The following is a 22,239-nucleotide window of genomic DNA, read 5'->3' as shown; positions in this document are numbered from 1 at the left end:
AGTTTTCTCTCTTTTCCCTTCCTATCATGAATAAAAATTCCCTGAGGACTTTTTATATTAAATGGCTTAGTTGAGCTCTCAAAAAAGTGTCAAACCGCTTCTTCGAAGTTCGAGTTTCCCCCTCCCAAGTTTTCGGGGTAAATTCTACTCCCTGGTAGTTACTTATTGGAGGATTTATTTTCCGGGAGAAACAAATTCCCGGAGAACAAATTCCCCGGGAGTATTAAGAATTGGGCTGAATGAATGCCCTTAAATGATCGATAGGCAGGTGAACATAGGGCAAACATGAAGGCGAGACCCAGTCAGCACAGTGAAGGGGCGTAGTTCACTTTACAAGGATAACAAGTGAAATTTATGAAACGCGGTACACCCAGAAAAAATCTAAATACTTACGTTACTAGGTGTTAAGTATTCCTGCAAATGAAATTACTCTAGTTTAATATAATATATTTCCGCATATTTTATATCATATTAATTTTTTGTACAATTAAATACTTAATAGCCTACCAACTTCTTTTATTCTTCACGTATGCTTCTTAAGTTTTTCGCTTGCTTTTTGCTCTTCTTGTGCCTTACAGAGAAACCAAAGGCCCGCAATTATCAATGCTGCACCCACAGTTGATAGCAGTGTAAATACTTCTCGATACACAAGTGCACCTAATATAAACTAATAAAGCAATCATTATGTATTTAAATTAATATAAAATAAAACAATTATTTTTATTTGCAACAATTTTATTAACGATAGCATATAATTGGCAGCAGCTGTCAGCACAGTTGCGGTCAATGTTTGTTCGGTGCATTGTAGCGCTTTGAGAAAGTAACGCCAATTCAACAAATTACAAATCACCATCAATGCAATGGGTAGTAGGCGCAGCAGAATCGACTCTACATAAAAAGCGGAAATTAAATAAGCTTTGTTAATAAGTATAGTACATAAATATTTTACCTACCGAAATAGTAAATTGCATCCGTTGAAAGCAGCTTCGCTAATAAAGGTACTTCCGAAATTTGACTTGGTGCACGACCAAAGAAGCTGCCGCCAGCAGCAAAGGCGCCAGCGATAAAACAATAACGATATTGCTGTAGTGATCGTGACATTCTTGTTTGGATAAAAACTGATGTTTGAAATATTTGCGTGTTGCAATTGAGGCTTTGTATTCTGGATTTTGTATGTGGCACGTTTGTATGTATGTACATATGTAGTTATTCTCTCCGTGCCGGCTACTCTTCAGGAATGTTAATGGGCTTACCGGCATTTACTTTATCGTTGCTATCACATCATTACTGTAATACTTATGCATGCTAATATATAAATATATCTAATTTACAGAGCCCATAAACTTTGTATTTACTACTTTTCTTTTACTTAATTAAACAGCTGTTTCTTGTTTACATTCGGCTGCGGAAATTCACAGGGTTGCATTGAGGATAAGGAAATTAAAAGTTGCATTCATTTTTGCTGTATGGATAGTCCCAATATGTGTAAGTAAAATAGCCAAATTATCAATTCACCAATAAAATAACATTGAAAATATAAATTTCAAGTATTATTTTGAATAAAATTTCACTTCCTTTATTTACCAGCTACTTTTTGTTTGCATTGCTAACGGAAGCCTACAGAGTTGCATGACCGTTAATGTATGTAATTTGGGGAGTAAGAAATGAAATATATTAAAAGTAAGTAGTCGCTTTGTAGCGAGTTGTGGGTAACATGTAAGTTATTTCATTGGTAATGTGGACATTACTATCCCGTTAGACTACTCCCCGATCTCATACAAACGAAGAAGGCTAAAAAGAAATTCTGGCACTTTTCATTCAGATCTTGTCAGAAAGTTCCGTTAAATCAGTCCCAAGATTAGAAATATATCGATGCAGTTTTATTTTAATAATAATTTGCTAGGAAACCTTTTAATAAGAATATTAGCTAACCTTTTGATGCAATGTACTACATATAGCAGCAAAGTCCGTTTTGATTGAAGTAAACCGCGAATTATTTTATTTTAGCCTATTTTTCAATTAGTTTGGAAATCCACTTCTTGTTTGATTTAAATCACTAAGCTTGTTTGGTACATGGATCAAACTATGATATGTATTTCCACCGATTTATAGAAGAAATTTGAGTAAATCTTTACTGTGTATCTATGCCATAAAATATTAAATAACTAAACACCCGTTTGTCCGATTTTCGAATTCGCGGAATAAACAAAAAAAGATTTTCTCTAATAAAGTTTTCTTTAAAGTGATTATCAACAAATCAGGTGATCAAGACTAGAAAATCAATTATGATTAATATAACTTGAGAAGAAACGAAATCATAAAACATGAAAATCGAAAATATGATATTTCCAAACCTCAACAGACCAAATAATATTTCCCTTAAGAACCATATCGAAGTGTGATATTTCCACGAGAACGCGACAAAATATTATACATATTTCCAAATTAAATTATTTTTTATTTTTTTCATATACTTGATTACTAAAAAAATACAAGGTTCATGTTTTATACATACTTTGCAGTCGAATTTTTAAATTACTTAGCAAAATTTTTTAAATGGCTATGCACAAAAAAAAAGAAAAAACCTACCTACATCAATTGGACATTATATTTTTGATCGAAAAAATGTAAGTCAAATTTTAACCCATTTTAACTTAATTTCTGATCGAAAACATATCGATTAAAAAATAACAATTATTCAGGCAGGTTCTGAGTAAAATTCGGTTTGAATTCAAATTGGCAGGGGTTGAAATTCGAGTCGAGTCGTATAGAAAATTGCATGGCATTGCCTACCCTACAAGAACAGTGATAGTCATTTGATTGATCATGTGATACTCACTGATGATGGAGATCTCAATCAAGTACTTCTATCAACTTTTAACATTCCCACGACAGCCGGTTCTACGTACCGGAATGACTCGGGTTTTACCCGACCAAGGGCTGTTGCCTCGGCGATCTAACCCCGTTTAGGTCGGCGAAGTATCTCAGAAGTTGGTCGTCCATAGGGCTACATTCGCTACGTATTCTTCTGCTCAGGGCTGGCATCGAGTCAAACCCAGGGCCAGAAACCTTCACCTGCTGTGTATGCCAGAGACGACTACACCACAACTCCACCTCAGTCAAGTGCAATGCTTGCGAGGGGTGGAGTCACCTCAGAGTCTGCTCAGGACTACGGACACATCGGCAGTGGACCACGTCGTTTGTGGCCCCCTGCTGCTCAAACAGAGCAGCCTCCACGGCTAACCCCAGTCCACCTGAGCAGTCCCACCACAAACACCACAGCACAACAACATAACAACACAATAGACCACGACAGACCACAGAACACACACAACCGCACCACCACCCACACGCCGCCGCCAACAACTCTTGGTTCCTCCTGCAATCTGCACGGCAAAACCTGCCTTGGCTGGTGCCACTTTAGGGCATGTTCAGGTCTGCGCACCACGCGAGACTGGACGAGGAACTTTGAGGGCCCGTGTTGCGCAGCACGGTCGCAAACCTCAACCGCGACGCCACCCACCACCGCCATAGGGCGGCAACCACCTCAGCAGCGCACACAGCTAATGGCGTCACGGCCACACACATCTCTCACACCCCGCATTACCACACGTCTTCCGAACCACATGAAGCTCCTTCAATTTAACTGCAACGGGCTTCAGAGCAAGATCGAGGAGATAACCGCCTTTATGGGAAGGCATGGTATACTGATAGCTGCGGTCCAAGAGACGAAGTTGCACAGCAATTCAACATTGTTGAATTGTGCCGGGTACAACGTGCACCGTCGAGATCGCGAGCGAGATAATGGTGGTGGCTTAGCGTTCATCACGCACCACACCGTGCAGTATCGTCTTATCGAAGCAGACATCGACCGCAGGGATACCACCCTAAAATGTCAGGGCATTGCTATCCGGTCAGGCGATGTTGAGCTCAAAATATCTAGGTGCGCTCGTCAGACGCGCCACAGATGTGGCCACCCAAACAGACAGCTGCTTGCAGAGGAGCCCTCGCCTAGGCACGTCAGGAGGCATCTACGAACTGACGGACGAAGTCCAGAGGTTCATTAAGCAGCCTCTGGACCCGCCAGCATACCGACAGGCCCTGAACGGCATTCTGGACCTGTGAATGCCGTTCTAGGCACACAACCACCGGACATTGACGTGACGGAGCTTCATCTGCCTCGGGAGACAAGAACCACAATAGCCCAACTTCGCTCTGGCTACTGCAGCAGGTTAAACTAATACCTGAGCAGACTAAACGCGGATGTGCCAAATGAGTGTCCGGCATGCGGATAGACCCCACACGACTCGAAACATCTCTTCGCATGCCCGAAAAACCCGACAACCCTAACGGCTTTGTCCCTGTGGACCGACCCGGTGGAGGCTGCACGCTTCCTAGGGCTGCCGTTAGTGGAACTTGACGACAACGACTGAGATATCAACCGATCTGGGCGGGGTTGTTGTAGCCGCTACAACAATAACAACATCAAGAGAAATATGAAAAGCGTGATGTAAACATTTGTGTACATGTGATCTTCCGTCTTCCTCCAACTTATGGCCTTATTTAATGATATCTTTTAAACCAACGCAACATTTGCAAATGTGTTAGTAAGATAAATGAGAATGTGCTAGTTTCCATCACACAATTCTTGTAGGGTAGCACCCCCTGCACCTGCACAGCGGCCAAAGCATGAGTTAAAAAAGCTATCAACCTAAAAAGAAATCATTTTTTTTTATTGAAAATATTTTGCATAATAATATTTAATGATGTTTTTATTTCTTTTTCAATCAACTGTTGTTTGTATTTTTGTTATACTACTCATACGTATTTTTCAAATAGTTTACATAAGTGGTTTCCTTAGCTACATATACTTATTTATTTTCTTTATAAAGAAGGTTTAAATAATTTTTATATATCGCTCTAAATATATACATAAGTACATAACTAAAAATACATAATATAATACAGTTTACATTGGTAATTTAATAGTTGCCACATTGTGTAGAACATTAAGCTTTTCTTTAGTTGAGAAATAAGGCCATAACTTTCAATTCACTTTTTTTTGTTTGCTTCGATGGATTGCTTTAAGTAGCAACAATAAAGCTGTGCGACTGAGCAATCAATTGTCGGAAGTAGCAGTGGTAAATATTTAACAATTAAAGCAAGCAGTTATAAATAATATATACGTACATAAGTCAATTTTTGGAATACAAAGTTGTATGTAAGTAGTAGCTACAGCTGCTTTGTTAATTTCTTAAGCTCAATCGTTGCTCTACCGCACAGCTATAAACCATAACTATTAGCAAACTACGCCTAAAATTTAATTATCTTAATTTTTTTTCACAAAAGTTATACTTATAAAGTTAGGAAAACGAAAGTAATCACTCTTTTTATGCCTGGCATCTTTACACATTTGTGTATTTTGCAAAGTATTGCTTTCAAGTCGTTTTAGTTCACATCAAATTGTAACCTTTTACAAAAAAAGGCGAAAGTAATTTTGCTGAATTGCTAGAAATACACTTCCATACATATACATATATGTACATATATGCATGAACACAAAGTGTAAGTTATGCAGTTTGCGATGAGCACTAATCATTTTCTTTGCACTCCATTTGAATTTGAAATACATTTGTGCCATAATTAGTTCGAGTTGCAGCTTTGCTGTAACGCCTAGCCAAATCTGCGTGCTCTTTTGGTCAGATCAATCAATATGCTGGTGGCAAGGCTTATTGTTAAAATGCTTGCCATTTAAACTTTTAAGCTTCGTAATTAATTTATAAAGTAATAATAGCTTTTCATACATACATAGTACACAAGAGTAACTGGTTCACTAATTTTTTAAATAGTAGCATCTAATTTCGTTTTCGTTTCACCTGCTCCTTTGCATTAACAATTAAAAACAATAAAGAAACAAACAACAACTATAAACGCCTAACTTACTAAAAGACACTGCTTTACATTTGCTTTGCTTGCTCATATGATTATGTATGCGTGAATGCGCAGTAGGCCGCATTAGAAAAAAGTTCGCCGTACACACCTGAATGCAAGGCAATTCCTGAAATTTTTTTTCAAGTTTTGAATGTTTATTTGGTTATATTAAATTTGTTAGTACAAAGTGCAGAAAAAGTAGAGATTAAATAAGAATATTGTGAATTTTTAGAAAAATTCTACATGGGCAGTTTAGAGCCCATTAAATTTTAATATAATGAAGTGCAAGTTTCAAGTGGCTAGAACCCGTTTTTATTTTTAGCAATTTTTTTGCTGACGGTGCTAGGCATTTTCTACCAAATAAAGTCTGCTCGAAATGTATTTTATATGGAATACCTGGTTGTCAGCTAAAAAAAAAAAAATATTTAAAATCAACGCGATTTCTTAGCCACATGAAACTTGCACTTAAGTTTAATGAGCTATAATATTGCATTCCTAAAAGTTTTCTAAAAAAAATTTTTAATTTTGGTACAATTTTTTTATTACATTTCAAATTTTTATTGTGAAGTTGTTTTCAACTAGTTTTTATTATGTAACATTTATTATTGGAACAGGATAATCGATCAATAGGCCCCTTGTAAATTTTATAATAATGAATCGAATCGAGTTAAAAATTAAGGCGGTTCTGGAATATTATGAAAAGTAAATTATAGTTTCAAACAACTGAGAGTCGCCGTTTCAAATTTTTCGTCACATATTCCGGATCTTAAAGTATGATATACAGTTGCGGTCAAAATAATAGCAACAAAAATACAGAATGGTGTTGCTTGCAACATATGTTTATATACATATATATATACCTATTTTTTTATCATTTTCATTTCAATTATAGTTCGATCTATAACAGAAACTAAATAATAAAAAAGTTTCAAAAATTTCAACATTTTTATCTTGTATTGCAGTTTTGTAGCCCATTCAATTTAAGTGCACGTTTCAAGTCGCTAAAGATTACCGTTTATTTCTTAGTATTTTTTCCCCGAGGGTGTTGAGCATTTTCTTCCATATAAAAGATACATTCGTTTAAAATCTCGAGTAAAAAACATCCAACAGCAAAATTCCGGCGAAATGTCATCTGTTCTCTCATAAGAGAAAAATATCCAGAATAGTACGCGAACAGAAAATTTGCAGAAACTTGCGAGTTAGACGAAAAGCTGATAGAATTTTTGTTTACATTCAAAAGCGTAAGATTCAAAACGTACGAAAACTCATCACAAAGTGTTAACCGGACACAGTTTATTGATTAAACGAATAACCACTTAGTTCTTACAAGTTTAATTAGTCGCATTTTATCATTTCTAACTTTCAAACCATCAAATTCAATTTTGTGATTTGCGTAAGTTCCTAGCAGCTGTTTTTGATCAGCTGTTTTCCTGTTGGCAAATTGCAGTTGGCAAAAATTTTCCAGCAGAAACTAACAGCATCCAAGCAAAATGAAATGTCACTACGCGTACGCGAACGCAAAAAGCTGATAGTTGTTGATAACTTTCAATAATTAACAGGTACGTGAACGCAACTAAAAATAAATTTTGTTGATGCGTTGACTGCAGCTGTACATATTGATGTTCTTGTCGTGTGGATAAATGTTTTTTGCTCTAAACACCTAGAAACAAGGCCATCAATCTCAAGTGGACCCTAACGTACCACCCTGTTACAGTTAAATTATTGTTTTTTTTTTTTTTGCCGAACGTAGGGGCCGCCTTTTTACGTTTTTCGTCATATTTTTGGCATCTATAGTCGGTTCTTAAAGCGTGATATATCGTTGTTTTTGCCTCAAGTATCCGGTTCTAGTACTTACTTACCAGATCTCAGTTTTTAGCACCCTAAATGTACCACCCTAGTGTCAGTAAATTAAAGCTCTCGAAAACTCATACAACTTTTGCTAAGGACGTATTTGGATTATTCCAGTAGAATTATTAAAACAAAATTGTATTGCCGAATGTAGATGCCACTGAAAAATGTGAAAACCCCGACCTCTAGATTCGGTCAAAAACCATTTTTTTTATTTTTTGGAAATTGCCTTGCACTTAAACTCAGGGGTGTACGGCGCACATAATTTTGTTTACTTGTAAGGTGGTATGGCCTAATGCGCAGTTACTTTTTTAAATTTTATTTGTTGTTTCCTTTTTTCTGGCCTAGAAACAGCAACTTGATTTACATTTTAATGTGTTTCTTTCATAATAAAAGAAAGCTTTTAAACTTGCTACTCAGCAATAATTTTTTTATGTATACAATACTAATAAATAAATACGATTTTAGTTTTTATTTATAAAGTTTAGCTAAGAATTCTTTTGATTTTTGTTTTTATTTCGCTTACATATTTATCATATATGCAGTTTCATTGACGTTTTGATATATTTTTCCCACTTTTGTTTGTAGGGTATCCTTTCCTTACAATAAAACAATAAAATTTACTTATTTTTAGTTTTAAATACATAAATCATTTATAATGTATATTTTTTTTATTAGATAATATGTTTTCTATAATTTTATATTTTTAACTAGCTTTTGTGATGCATTGGTAAGTTTAGTGGCATATTAAATCTTCTACATAAATACGTTCATGTGAGTTTTAATGTTGTTGCACACAACTGCTGCGCGCTGGAAGGTGCATTATAAATTTGGCTGGGCTGTGGCATCTGTTTTCGGCTGTTAGAGCTTTAAACGCAGAAATGTACACTTAAAAAAAAATATATAAATACATATACATATCGCCGTTTAAAGTACAAAACCGCCTATCAAGAAAATGCAAAACCTCGTATGTGAGCTTGCCCAAATTTTATAGAAGAGTGTAAAACTTGTTCTATTCCAAGACGGTTCTCTCTTTCATCCCTAATTATGTCTTTTTCTTATGTCTAAGTATCGATATTTTAGTATGAATGAATAAGGACTTGATGCCAGGAGCTTCCGGTGAGCAAATATGTTTTTGGCAGAATCACGATACGCAGTTTTGTACTTTAAACAACGATATGTATGTATATGTACATATGTATGTACCTAGGAATATTATTGTTTCAGATCAATAGAAAAAATCTACATATTCTACTGATAGAAAATCTTACAAAAAATGTACCAGTTCACGAAAAACATTTAGTACAAATTATTGAGCTTGAGCTCACTCTACCAGTGCAAAAATGAAGTCTGAGCATAAGCTCACTTTTTATAAATAAGGCCCATGGGGGCGGTGTCCGCTCCAGCGACTGCTCATTGACCTGCTGTTGGCTAATGTTTCGGGCAGCATTGATGAAAGCTGCTCTACTGCTACTACCTGTTTAATACGTTTTCGAACTAGTACCTTATATTTTTGTATCATTATTTTTATTGCAAAAATAATGACAGTTACGAGTATTACATTTTAAAGATTAAGATAAAACTGGCCGTGACTTTTTCAGCAAGTTTTTTAGCAAAAAAATTGTCGACCTTTAAAAAAGAATCACAAAAACTTAACAAAACTATTAAAATTACAAACAAATTGAAATGCAAATAAGGCGCATATCAAAAAGCGCTCTAAATGCCAATGGCAAGAGAACGCACCAAAGAATATTTATACAATATTGTAAGTAGATACATAAGTATAAGAATCGGGAATATTTGCTTAATTTCTTCCTTTCTTATTTATGTACATATGTACACTTGAAGGGAGATCTCTCTATGTGAGGAATAAAGACTATTACCCTTCACCTGAGCAATAAAAGAGATTTGTCGGTTTTGTACTTCTAAATTAACGGCTATAGAGGTATGTATTAAATTTGGTTAAATAAATTTTTATCAAAATGACATTTAAGACGCCTGCCGAAGAAGGAGCTAGAAAATTTAATTGTGAATAACAATTAAGTTGCAGAAGCAGAAGATAAATATGAATATAATAATGTCAGTGTAATCGAAGAAAGCGAAAGCGTTAATAGCTTGAAATATGATGGCGACGAAGAGCTATCGCTAACTACAAAATTAGCAATGTGGACAATAAAAAAATTTTGTCCCGAGGTCACTGTGCAACGAGCTACTCGCTAATTTCAAAAAAAAAAAAAAAAAAAAAAAAAATTGGCTAAACCTTCAACAAAAAAAACACTGCTGCAAAGTCATCAGCCAAATGAAATCCTTGTAGATCCATTGCCACCCGGTGAAAACTCCCATTTTGGTTTATAAAAATCGTTACGGGCTCAAGTCGAATATATGGATATACATAGAAAGCGAAACATTATTGTTAGATATATTTTTAACACGTCAATTATTTATTTAAATTTTAACTTTTGTTGACCTAATGGAAAATGCCTTTAAACAATTTTTTGAATGCTCAATTAAATTAAATTAAATTTATGAGTCAAAGAGTCTTTTATTTCATCATAAATAGGATTATGAGGTCAGTCAGCCAGACTTATAAAAAGAAAAAATTCAAACCCGCTTGCTGACAGAAATACCGATTAAACGCTATTTCACAGAAAATTCTTTCTCTAATGAAAGGAAAACAATTTTACCTAGAAATCGGATTTCTTCATTACAAGATTTTATGCAGCTTGAGGAAATTCCAAACTCCACCGACAAATTTGAAATCCTTAAGGAAAATGAAATATATAATTAAGAAATAAAGGAGCCAGCTAAATTTGGTTACAGATGAAGTTGTTAAGCAACTAACATGATCAAAGGCAATACCCAACTTACGCCCCTATCCCTATGGTCAGACCCGATAGAGGCTGCACGCTTCCTGGGGCTACCGCTAGTAGAGCTTGACGACAACGATCGATCTGGACGGGGTTGTTGTAGCCGCTACAACAGCAACTACAACTTTTTGTTGTTTTCGTTTTTAACTTTTTGTTTCTAACAACAAAAAAATTAATTTGTTCTTTTTTTTATAAAAATTTAAAATTATGAAAATATAAGTATTGTGTACAAACATATTTTAGAATAGGATTCTGAGCCCAATATGAGTCCAGATTGTACTTATTTCTGATAATTTTAAGAGTGTGAAAATTTTCAATTATGATATGATGAAATATTTGTTTTAAAGACTCATAAAAGCGGCATACTTCAGAGTCTAATATGACTCCTAAATTTGGCTCTTATTGGCGTGCCCTACTAAGAAGGGAAATACGATCTTTTCTGACTCTTTTTGGGCTCTTAATGGGGGTTAGAAATCGTCTGACACTTCATATACCTTTTTGACTATAAAATTTGTCCGAATGTTTATAGGGATATACTCTTTTAAAATCAGTGTAAGAGTAGGACACATGGAAATGCTCTTTAATTACTCTTTGAAGAGGTTTCCGGATGACGTTTATGGGAGTACTCCATTATTGCGAGGTTATTATGGTAGTACCTCTCTATTGCTCCCTTAGGAGGTTTGTGGGAAGATATTTCTCTCCCCGATTGCTCGTTTAGGAGGTAAAAAGGTTTACTCGCCCTCCTAGGCCATACAATGTTAAAGGGAGTATACAAAATTGCATGCTTACACACAGAAGCATAGGGAGCAACGTCGAGTATTCATATACTTCCAAGGGAGTACACATCGAGCAATTGTACGATGCTCCCAAATTCTATAGGGTATGTACATATGTGCCTCTGCTTTAGCCAAACCTGATACTATTAATGGTGAGTAGCACTCCACTTAGCGCGCAGTAGCATTCAATTAACTTGCTGTGTGTGTGTGTGATGCATTGTGTTCACATTAAAAAAGGTGTAAATTCTGCGTAGTTTTGTGTGTTTGCAGTGCTTCTAAAATTAAATACGCACTAATTTATTTAATACCCTGTTACATTGTTGCAGAAGAAAATACTGCATGCTGGACTGGAACTGCCTAACTGGCTTCCTAAATACATTTGTTCCTCGTATGCCGCTTGAAATACTGTAACACACCTCTCCTCCACGATTCCGTATTTGTATTTGCATTCACATTAACGTACAACATTTCTTGGAACGCGTACTATCACTAACCACATCACCCGTTATGCCGCTAAATTTGTTCATCGATGAAGCATTCGAGTAAGCGGTAGACTGATCACCACCGCTCGTTAAGCTGCCGCCGCTCGTACCATTGAAATCTAGAAGACTAGGATGTAGACCCCCGCTTAGTGGTTGTTGATGCACTGCGCCACCAGCACCGCTTATTTCACCCGCCGACACAATTGAGTTGTTATTGTTGGATGAATTGCCTGTATGCAAATGATTGTTGATCGTATTGCTGGTGTTATTAGCGGCTCCTAGAACAGAACCATTTTCACTAATCAATACATTGTTTGTGCGCGAGAGGGAACGTTGCTTCTTCAAATTGGCCAATGTGGCTGCAGCATAAGAAGCTGAGGCAGAGCTGAGGCTCTCCATGGAGAGTGTATGCGGTTGTATTAGTGTGGCTGTCATAGCCGTTGCTGGCATTTGCTGACCTTGTTGTAGTTGTTGATGATGATGATGGGTATTTGTGGTGTCTGTGTGTGGGAGTGTGAGTGCGTGTGGCGGACAGTGCGTGCGTGCGTGCATACGTGAATGAATACGTGCAAATGCATGTATGAAGGCGTTTGTGATAGAGTACGATGTAAACATAAATGCAATGATTTTTATGATGGATAAAGGCCACGCGGCGATCAGACACATTCGATGCGATACGACGAAATCATAGTCGTGGATACAAATTAATTTACGACATTGGTACAACAACAACAATGACATGCGGGACATATTCGATTAAGTGGCGAGAAATGAAAAGAAAGAAAAAACAAATGTAGAAAAATACATTAATGACTGCAAGCAACAAAAATATGATTTGTATGTATGGTGTGGAATTGGTATAATCAGTATATGTACGTTTGCAAATACTCTAGGGGGTGTTGTTAGCTTAGTTCTTTTTAGCTTATTTAACGTATGTATATTAGTATGTAAGATGATCTTGAGTTTTAATTGCCTGTTAATTTTACACATAAAAAACATATTCGCTAAACTATGAGCCAAACATAGTAAAACTACGTTTTTAGTTTTTCTCACTGACGCCAGTTTTTTTTTAAGAAATTTGAAATTTCAAGGATATGATTTACTAAAAAATTATTTAAGAAATTCAGTGCAATGTAGAATAAACAATATGAAAATGGAATAAAAGAGAAAATTCTGTAGAATTAAAAAATATAAATTTTTTTTGTGCACACGCCACGTACAGTTAGAAATATCCTTTTAAATTTTTATCCTTGAATATCCCTGAAAATTTGGAATATCTTCATCCTCGGCCTTCTAACTTTGTTTGCTTAGACAAATAAAACTTATTGAAAGGGCATTTTCAATATCTATTCGTCCTAGTAAACAAAAAACTAAATTTTTTTTTAATTCTACAGAATTTTCTCTTTCATTTGGTACCCATATTTTGGTTTTAAATAATTTTTTTAATTAACCATATCTTTGAAATTTCGAAGTCCTTTAAAAAGAAAAACTAAAAACGCAGTTTTACTATATTTGGCCCATGGTTTCGTGAGTATATTAATTGTTACATGTATTTTGAAATTTGTTGGTTTTTGTTGCTCTATGAAATTTATGAGATCGACCTATCTCAGCTGCCGATTCAAAAACGCTCTATCTCAACATACTTTCAGTTGAGATGGGATGTTTTTGAACCAAACTCTGAGATACGGCATTGCTCAACCAAATTTTGAAGTAGGGCTTTCTTGAAAAGTTGTCTGAGATAGGGCGTTTTGTAACTGGCTGCCGAGATAGGTAGATCTTCCACTCAGCCGTCGATATGTAGTATTCCCAAAAACAATTGCAATAATTACCGATCAAATAAGATTGAATAAAAATCATTAAAAATTATGAAATTATATCGAAATATTTGTAACCAACTTTTAACGATAAATTTACGATTCTTATAAAAATTATAACTGATACAGCCACTGCTGTGTTTGTAGTGGTTTCTCTATATGTCTCTTCTTAACAGAACTTTAAATGAAAATAGTTATTTGTTACATAAAGAAAGTATTTAAAAGAAATGTATCGTTAAAACTGTACAACTCCGCAAAGGTATGCAGTTTTGTTTAATGTTTTGTTACTGCAGTGTAAAAGTAATTTAACAAAATATATTTCAGGGTTAAGTCCTAATAAATTTTTCATGTACATATATTATAATGAAAAAGTTTTAAGCGCTAATAAGAACATCTAAAAAATTAAACAATTGGCTAGACGTAAACCATAACAAATGTGAAAACATAAAAGCATGCTTTCAGGCGCTTGAACGATGGCACGATGAAAATAAAATACAATACAAGTTTGTTGGTCTGAGTTGATGCTTCCGACAGGGTGAGAATAAAAGCATGGCATTAATCATACTTTTCGTAGTAATTTAACACACTCAACAACATAACTGCAGTTATTTCTTTTTTTTCAACGCATACTCTCTCCTACATCCCCTCCCCTCTTTTTCTTCACCTTCTTACCACTTCATCGTCTACTCACCCACTAGCACCGTCACTTGCACATTTATCTTGCCATTCGCCGCCTCTTTACTGGACTGTATGTGCACCGCATCTGGTCCGGCAGTCGATGTCGCCGCTGCTGCCATATTACGATCGCTTAAAATCATCGCTGTCGCCGATGTAGAACGATGATGATGTTCACCACCCGCTTTATATGCATTCAGTTGCAATTCATCATTCTCTCGACCCTCTGGTGGTCGACGCGAATTATATGTATGTGTGGAAGCATCCATTACATCGATGGCGGACAGCGAATGTGGCAAATAGGAGTTGGCGGCAATGCCATTTGTCGTTGTCGCGCTCGCCGCAGCGGCCGTCGCCGATGAAGCTGTGGCAAGACTAGCAGTATAGGCTGCAACTTTCTTATCGTTGTTGTTATTAGTACTAATTGTATTATTATTGTTATTATTGGCGTTGTTATTGTTATTAGTTGGCGCTTTCGTTAGCCAATTGTAGTCGTGTGCGGAGGCGGACGTTGTTGTGGCGGCTGTTGTATGGTCGTGGGCGCCATCTAATAGCGCCAACGTGGAATGATGATGATTGGTAGTGTTGTTGCTGACACCGTTTACATCGGCAAGTGCTGCACTATCAGGCGCAATGAATACTTCTTGCGCTTGCAGACGAAGGCGAGCCTCTTCGACGGCGTCCTTTTTGGTTGTTAGCGTTTTATCGCGCAACGAAGTGCGACGCACAGATTGGGCGCTATTGAAGGGGGGAAATAAAAATAATGTCAAACCGAAAGGGAATAGAAATGAAAGACGGCAATATGTTAAATGGTGAATTAAAACCGTTTTAAATAATTAATTAAAAATGTTTGCTGTATATTGCGAGTAAGTACTCACCGTGTGTTGTTGCTTTGTGATCGGCGCACTCTTCGTCGTTGCGCCTCTGCTAGACGTTTGCTTTCCTGTTCCGTCTTCAGCTGTTCGATGCGTTCGCGGATTTCGGGATCCTCGCAAATGTCTGTGGGCGTAAGTGGAAATAAGAAAAATATTTCAGAGCACTTGCTTCAATTTCATAAAACGGAATTAGCATGTCGAACTCTTTTTTGACACAGTCTTATAAAATACTTGAATAAGTCGGAAAAGTATAGCATACCTGAAGGCGTTTCATCGTCTTTATTTTTGGCATTCAGATCGGCACCGCATTGCGCAAGCATCTCGAGCACCTCCAACTGTTTAATGAACCAATTGAAATTTGTCAAATGAGCTTATGAAGCAAACAAATTAAATTTATGTAATTTTAAGAACTTTTTCAATTAGTTTAATTTAATTTTATTTTATTTTACAATTAAATTTAATTAGATTTTTTTAATTTGTTTTATTTTGTTTTGATAGTTTATTATAACTTTTACTTTTAGCTTTGTTTTATTTATTTTAGATTTAATTTAAATGTATTGTTGCTTTCTATTTTATTTTATATTTAATTTCTATTAATTTTTTTTTTGTTTTTATTCAATTTTTTTTTTATTTTTATTCAATTTTATTTTTATTTTTATTCAATTGTATTTTATTTGATCCACTTCATCTTTATTTTGCTTCTATTTTATTTTTTATTAACGCTATTTATTTTTTATTGCTTTTGTTTTTGGTTTTTAATTTTCTATTTCTGTTGTTTAAATATTTATAACCATTTTTTGTGTTTTAATATTTTATGGGTTTTTGTTGTTTTGTATAACTTTTATCTTATCTTCATTTTGTTTTTTTTTTTACTTTATTTTTTATTGCTATTAAATTTTTTACGCTTTGTTTATTTTATTTTTTGTTTTATTATAATTTTTTTATTATCTATTATTTTATTTTTATTTGTATTTTTTTTATTATTACTTAATTTCGATTCTATTTTATTTTTAACCGACTTCAAAAAAGGAGGAGGTCATCAATTCATCGGGATATATATATATATATATTTTTATGTATCTTACCGGATAACTTTTGACTACCTGAACCGGAAAGGTGGTACCTCAAGTGTGGTCCCATACAAATTTGGGTTAGATCCGATCATTGGATCATGAAGAAACTAACGGTACGCCTGTTTTTATTTTTTTAATAAATTTTTTGAATTTTATTTAATTTTATTTTTACTTAATTTTCCTTTTATTTTTTCTTTTATTTTGTGTTATTATTATTTATATCTTATATTTTTTATTTTATACATATAGGTATGTATTATATTTTTTTAGATTTTTTATTTTCTACGTATATGTATGTATAATTATTTTTTAAATTTTTATTTAATACATATTTGTTTTTATTTTTGTTATTTTTTTCTTACTTAATTTTTAATTTATTCCGTTACTTTTTGTTTTTATTTTTTATTTCATTGTAATTTCATGTGATTTCATTTTATTGTGTTTTATTTAACTTTTCTGTTTAGCTTTATTTTGATAATTTGTTTTCAAAAATATTTCTTACATGTCCCCAACACGCGGCCGCATGCACCGGTGACCACATATCCTTATCCACAGCATCCACATTGACATGCATCTCCAGCAGGAATTCCACCACGCGCACATAGCCATTCGCCGCAGCTATGTGCAACTGTAAGTTAAAACAATAACAAATAAGTTTTCTCCTCACATAAAACCCCTGGTGTTCCTCCTCTCAACTCACCGGCGTCGCACCCTGGCAGTCGGGCTCCTCCAAATCGCCGCCTGTTCGCGCCACTTCCATCAAATCCTTCAGCATCTGGCACTCCGTCGACGAGCGCGTTTCATCGATCAGCTCTTGCGTAACGCCGCGCTTCGACATCTCAGCCTCAATGTAGTCCAATGTGCTCTCATCATCGCACAGATCATACGGCATATTGCCGTCCGTATTCACCGCAAGCAAATTCGCACCATGATCGATGAGTATACGCACCAACTCCAAGTGACCGCAGGTGGCGGCCGCATGCAACGGTGTCCACTTGTCACTATCCTGCGCGTCCACATTCGCACCATACTCCAACAGCAGCCGCAACATCTCCACATTATTATCGATGCAACATTGATGCAATGCCGTCAGGCCATCCTCATTCGCCGCATCCGGTGTAATGCCACGCTCCAGCAGTTCCGCCACTTCATGCATATCATTACGACTGGCCGCCTCGAGCAACACCACGCTGCTCTCGAAGGATATGTGCCGGCTGCTACCGCTGCTAGAGTTCGAACGAAAGTGGTGTGTGGTATGACTGCTGCCGAGCGCCGAGGTCGCATTACCTTTGGCGCGTTGCAATTTCAGCCACTCCTTTTCCTTTTGACGTGCGACCTTTAGCTGCTGCGCCCGACGACTGATGGAAGAAAGGAAAATATGTGCATAAATGTATGGTAAAACAACAAAACAATAGGTGAGGTCATGACAAATGTGAAGGTAGGAAGGAGGTGGCTTTTGTGGTTGCACTTACAGTCGAGCCAGCTGTAGGCGTTCGTGTGTCGGTAGATTTTCCACGGTTTGCATCTCGGCGACTAGGTCGGCATGCTCCATTTTCAGCTGTGACTTGTGCGGCTCATCCGCCTTGCGGTTTACTAAAATGCCCTTGACCATGTTTGCAGACTAAATAATTGGGTGTTGCTGTGGTATATTTATTGGTTATGTATCTTATTCAACGATGAACGTCCGCCTATGAAATGCGCGCGACCGCTAACGCCTTGATATGTAAATTCAGTTTGTTTGCTGGTGTGTTTGCGCGTGTGTGGCTGTAAATGTGCTGAGTAGTTGTTAAAAAACAAATGCAAATTGCATCATTTCGCTTTCAGCGCTTAGTTAGACTTTAATTTGCTGAGAGAGCTTTTGTCGATTTTTCTTTGTAGTTTTGCTCTGCTTAGAATTCGCTAGTAATTAAAAAATGTATTTTTTTATTTTTGTTGCTTTTGTTTTGTTGATTTTGTGTGTTTAAGTGACAAGTTTTGCTGGTTTGACCGCTTGCTGGCCGCGTCTTCCCTCTGTCTGCCGTTCAGCTGCCCACTAAGAGACGACTGCTGACTCACATCCTACCGCCGGTGCGCATGCGCAATCGCCAACTTGTCTATCTACCCGTATTGTAATTGATTTAGTAAACCTTTTTATATTCAGTCTTATTTAGTCATTTCGTTTCGCTTTTGTGCTCCAGGAGGATCATGTGATGATCTGTAATTAAAGCAAAAAGATTAATTAACCAAGCAGCTTAATAAAAAGTGCAAAAAACCATAGCGTAGAGAAAACTTATGCGCATGTAAGTAATAAATAAAACTACAACTTAATAAAAAAAAATATAAATTATTTAAAATTCGCTCTAGAAGCATACTAGATTACCAGCAGAGCTATGATTTGATAGGTAAGACCGATTCGGATGGGATATATGATCCTAGATTTCAGAGATCTTACATGCACCTATTCTGCAAAAGCAATTTAAATAAGGGACCGAGAATGCATTCCAGTTTGGGTTTAGTTATGCACGAGAACAAAATGTAATGTCAAGAATGTTCCCACAAAAGAACCAAACAGGAACAAAAGTATTTAGAGAAGTTTGAACGGGAACAACATGAGAACAAGAGGTTCGGAACGTTCTCAAGAAGAATAGAATGAGAACGAAACTTTCAGGAACGTTTCCAATGATAACCAAATGAAAACGAAAGTATCGAGAATGTTTTCAAGGAGGATAAAAGTCTTGGGAACGTACTGCTAGAGAACAAAACGATAATAAAAGTTTTGAGAACTTAACGTTAAGAATGCTTGTTGGGATGAAAAATCGATTCAGTGAGAAACATGATTGTTAATTCTAAGCCAGAGAAAAACTGACTCATCTCAACTTCCACGTCGTTTATCATTAGGGTGAACTGTCCATTTATGGAACAATTTTTCATTTTCTGTGCAAGAAAAGGTCGTGTCTTAAGTTTTTCGTTAACTTAATTTCTATAATTTAATATTCAAACATTTGAAACTAATAGAACACCATGAGAAAAATGTTGTTCTCGCTTCCATTTTTCGCGAATAGTTCAGAGAAGATTTTTCCCCGTTTTTTTCTTCGAGTGAAAGTTACTTAGAGTATTTTTCCCGGTTTGTTATTTGCCAGAAATGTTCTCGTAAGTATTGTTCGCATTTTGTTCTCTTTGTGAACGTTGCACAGGGTTTTGTTCTTATATAATTCCCGTTGAGAACGTTCTCGACAGTTTTGTTTTCACTTTCGTTCTTTTGAAAACACTCCTGAAGGTTTTTTTTCTTATTTAGGTTTCGGGTTTTAAGCGTTCTCGGGAACAAAACGACGAGAACGACATTTATCATACATTTTGTTCTCGGTACCTGATTTAGATACGTATCTTGAAATTTTTTGCTTTTATACCTTATAGCCTATTTCCACCAAAAGCTTAATTGCAGTTAAAAACTCAGGCATGTTCCAAGAATTTTAACATAGGGATAAAATTTGATATCTTTTATTTAAATGTGTGTGAAAAAATCGAGTATTTCATCAAGCAAATGCGAGTTCTCACAGCCCTCATCAAACGACGCGATTTATGATCGAAACACCTTTATCTTCACTGTCCATAAGTGATACATGGTCACACATACATACATATATCCATTTTTAAAGCATTTTAAAGAAGTTGTTTATGGAAGGTTCTATAAGGCTCTTTAAAGACATTTGGGTAAAATATCCAACTCTTTTAAGTGCCTTGAAATGTTGTGCGCAAATGTAAGAGGCACAATATATTACACAATTTTGGCTCCTATCAAGGAATATTTATTTCTTTTATGTTTTTGCATTTAAATGATCGTACGTGTTTCTTCTAAGTAATTGCATTAATTCATTCATTAAATTTTAATCACATCAAAAAGTGATTTGAAGCATGAAATTGTGAACGAAAAACCAGTATCTAAGGATATGCAACAGGCTGGTGCACAAAAAAAGGAAAAAATAATCCCCTTTTTTTTTGTTAAATAAAACGATATTTAGAAAAAAACACTTGAAAATCATTATTTTTCGATCGAAAAACTCTGTTTCCCTTCAGGAGACTTCCAATAAAAATACATAACGACGATTTTTTTGTTAGTATCAAAAAATGGTTGCATAACCAATTGGGTATTGCTATTGGAAAGCAACGAAAGAGAAATAGAGTTTTTGGAAAAAAATTAATTTTCAAGAATTCCATTACATTTCCACGAAACCGTGTTTTCCCCCATATAATTACATGGAAAATTTCGTGGGCTTTGAGGCAGTTCTAAATATTATAAAATAAAATACGGTATGTTTTCCATTTAGAAAAATCCTAGGGGTGAGAGCATAACATTTAAAAAATTTGTTTGGACCATCCTAATATGCAAGCATGCTTACTATATACATACATTCACTCACATTAATTTATATGACAGCTTTAAGTATGCTCTAGTAAGCCAATTTAATTCGTCCTTTTTGGCGAATACTGTGCGTTAGATCAACATGTCAAACGACGATAGATAAATATATGTATGTACATATATGTACATATACTATGTACGTACATTAGACCGTACTACCTTACAAGCAAAAACAAAAAGTGCGACATACTTACGTTGGCCAGATTTCTGCGGCCAAAAATCGGGAATTTTCTAAATCACCGAATCCACACATACAATTTTGTTTTTTAGAATAAAAAGAAAAAACATCTTTTAATACACTTTTATTTAAAACAAAACAAAGAGAAAAATTTTTAAAATTATCGCAAAAATGTATACACACAAACACAATATATACGGTGGCGAGAATGTAAATAGGGAAATGTTTATTATTTTTCATGCAATTCTCTCTGCTCAATGAGAGAAAAAATCTAGAGGAATGCCTGGTCTGAGCCAACTCTGGCCAAATGGTCAGATGTCTCATTACCAGGTACTTCCGAGTGACCCCGCATCCAGAGTAAAGCAAGCTCGTTATGTTTACCCACATAATTTAGTCAAGACTTGCATTGCCGAACTAGTTTGGAAGTAGGCAGAGAGCTGGAAAATGCCTTCACCGCCACCTATTTTCCACCATGTAGTTCATGGCCTTGATAGTTGCAAATACCTCAGCCAAGAAGACCGAAGCATATTCGCCAAGAAAAAGGTAAAGCTTATCCCCATTATCCTGACCCCAGATCCTGACCCAGAGTCAGCTTTGGAGCCATCAGTGAAGATTCGACAATGTGTAAGCCTGGGCCCAGTGCTGGTATCCTCAGGGAATTCAACATTATAGACTCTCTTTAACAAAGGTAAAGGTGGCGTACTATCGTGTGGCATTGAAAGACAGCAATTTCCGCCTCATCCCACTCAGTGTTATACCAACATCCGTTTATTTTTAGTCTGCAGGCGGCCTTTAATCCTGTCCAACGATTGTAGACATAAAGCGACGGTAAGTGCAGCAGTGAGTCAACAGCTGCGCCAGGTGTTGTAGAGAAAGCTGCCGTACAGCACACGGCAATCGTTCTTTGAAATTTAGCAAGCAGATTCCCCACGCTATCGATTGAAAGTTTGCTCCGCCATACCACTGACGCTTAGCTGATTATGGGTCTGATCATAGAGGTATAAATCCAGAGGATTCGTTTTGGTGACAGACCTGTTTGCATTGCCAAAATGCCGCCAATGATTTGGAGGTATTGTGCTCCACGTGAGATGTCCACGATAGTTTTGCATCCAGAGTTCCTCCTAGATACTTTACTACGGGAGAAGTCTGAATTGTGACTCCTTTAAGTGTGAGGGGGAATGAGACCATCCGACCTTCTCCATCTATTGATGAGCACAACACTAGTTTTGGTTGGGTCAGCAGTGAGTACATTTCCATTACACCAAGTGTCAATCACATTCAGTATTGTCGGCACTTTCCTGCAAACAGACGGCAGAGATCT

The 22,239-nt window shown here is 36.0% G+C and overlaps 3 protein-coding genes across 4 annotated transcripts in view; 1 reads left to right on the top strand and 2 right to left on the bottom strand.

The window, feature by feature from the left end:
- The window catches only part of LOC118740064, an 806,655-nt gene that overhangs the window by 547,557 nt on the left and 236,859 nt on the right, over nt 1–22,239 (top strand). The window lies entirely within an intron of this gene.
- On the bottom strand, nt 430–1,381 carry LOC118738833. Its single transcript, XM_036469838.1, has 3 exons — nt 954–1,381; nt 743–888; nt 430–667 (listed from the first exon to the last, which is right to left on the bottom strand). The coding sequence occupies exons 1-3, from the start codon at nt 1,198–1,200 to the stop codon at nt 524–526; spliced, it is 537 nt and encodes a 178-aa protein (XP_036325731.1). The 5' UTR covers nt 1,201–1,381; the 3' UTR covers nt 430–523.
- Nucleotides 11,293–18,537, bottom strand: LOC118738830 (protein phosphatase 1 regulatory subunit 16A-like). 2 transcript variants are annotated; one of them, XM_036469832.1, is made up of 7 exons: nt 17,814–18,537; nt 17,042–17,699; nt 16,844–16,969; nt 15,528–15,603; nt 15,272–15,392; nt 14,410–15,131; nt 11,293–12,404 (listed from the first exon to the last, which is right to left on the bottom strand). In XM_036469832.1, the coding sequence occupies exons 1-7, from the start codon at nt 17,951–17,953 to the stop codon at nt 11,872–11,874; spliced, it is 2,376 nt and encodes a 791-aa protein (XP_036325725.1). In that variant the 5' UTR covers nt 17,954–18,537; the 3' UTR covers nt 11,293–11,871. The 2 variants fall into 2 exon arrangements, with proteins under 2 accessions (XP_036325725.1, XP_036325726.1); XM_036469833.1 differs by having other exon boundaries at nt 11,293–12,182.

The sequence above is a fragment of the Rhagoletis pomonella genome, unplaced genomic scaffold (assembly GCF_013731165.1).
Source record: "Rhagoletis pomonella isolate Grant_MI unplaced genomic scaffold, Rhpom_1.0 Rhpom_scaffold_00005, whole genome shotgun sequence".
Lineage (NCBI taxonomy): Eukaryota > Metazoa > Arthropoda > Insecta > Diptera > Tephritidae > Rhagoletis > Rhagoletis pomonella.
The sequence above is the reverse complement of the archived record's forward strand: the minus strand, read 5'-3'. Positions and strand labels throughout refer to the sequence as shown.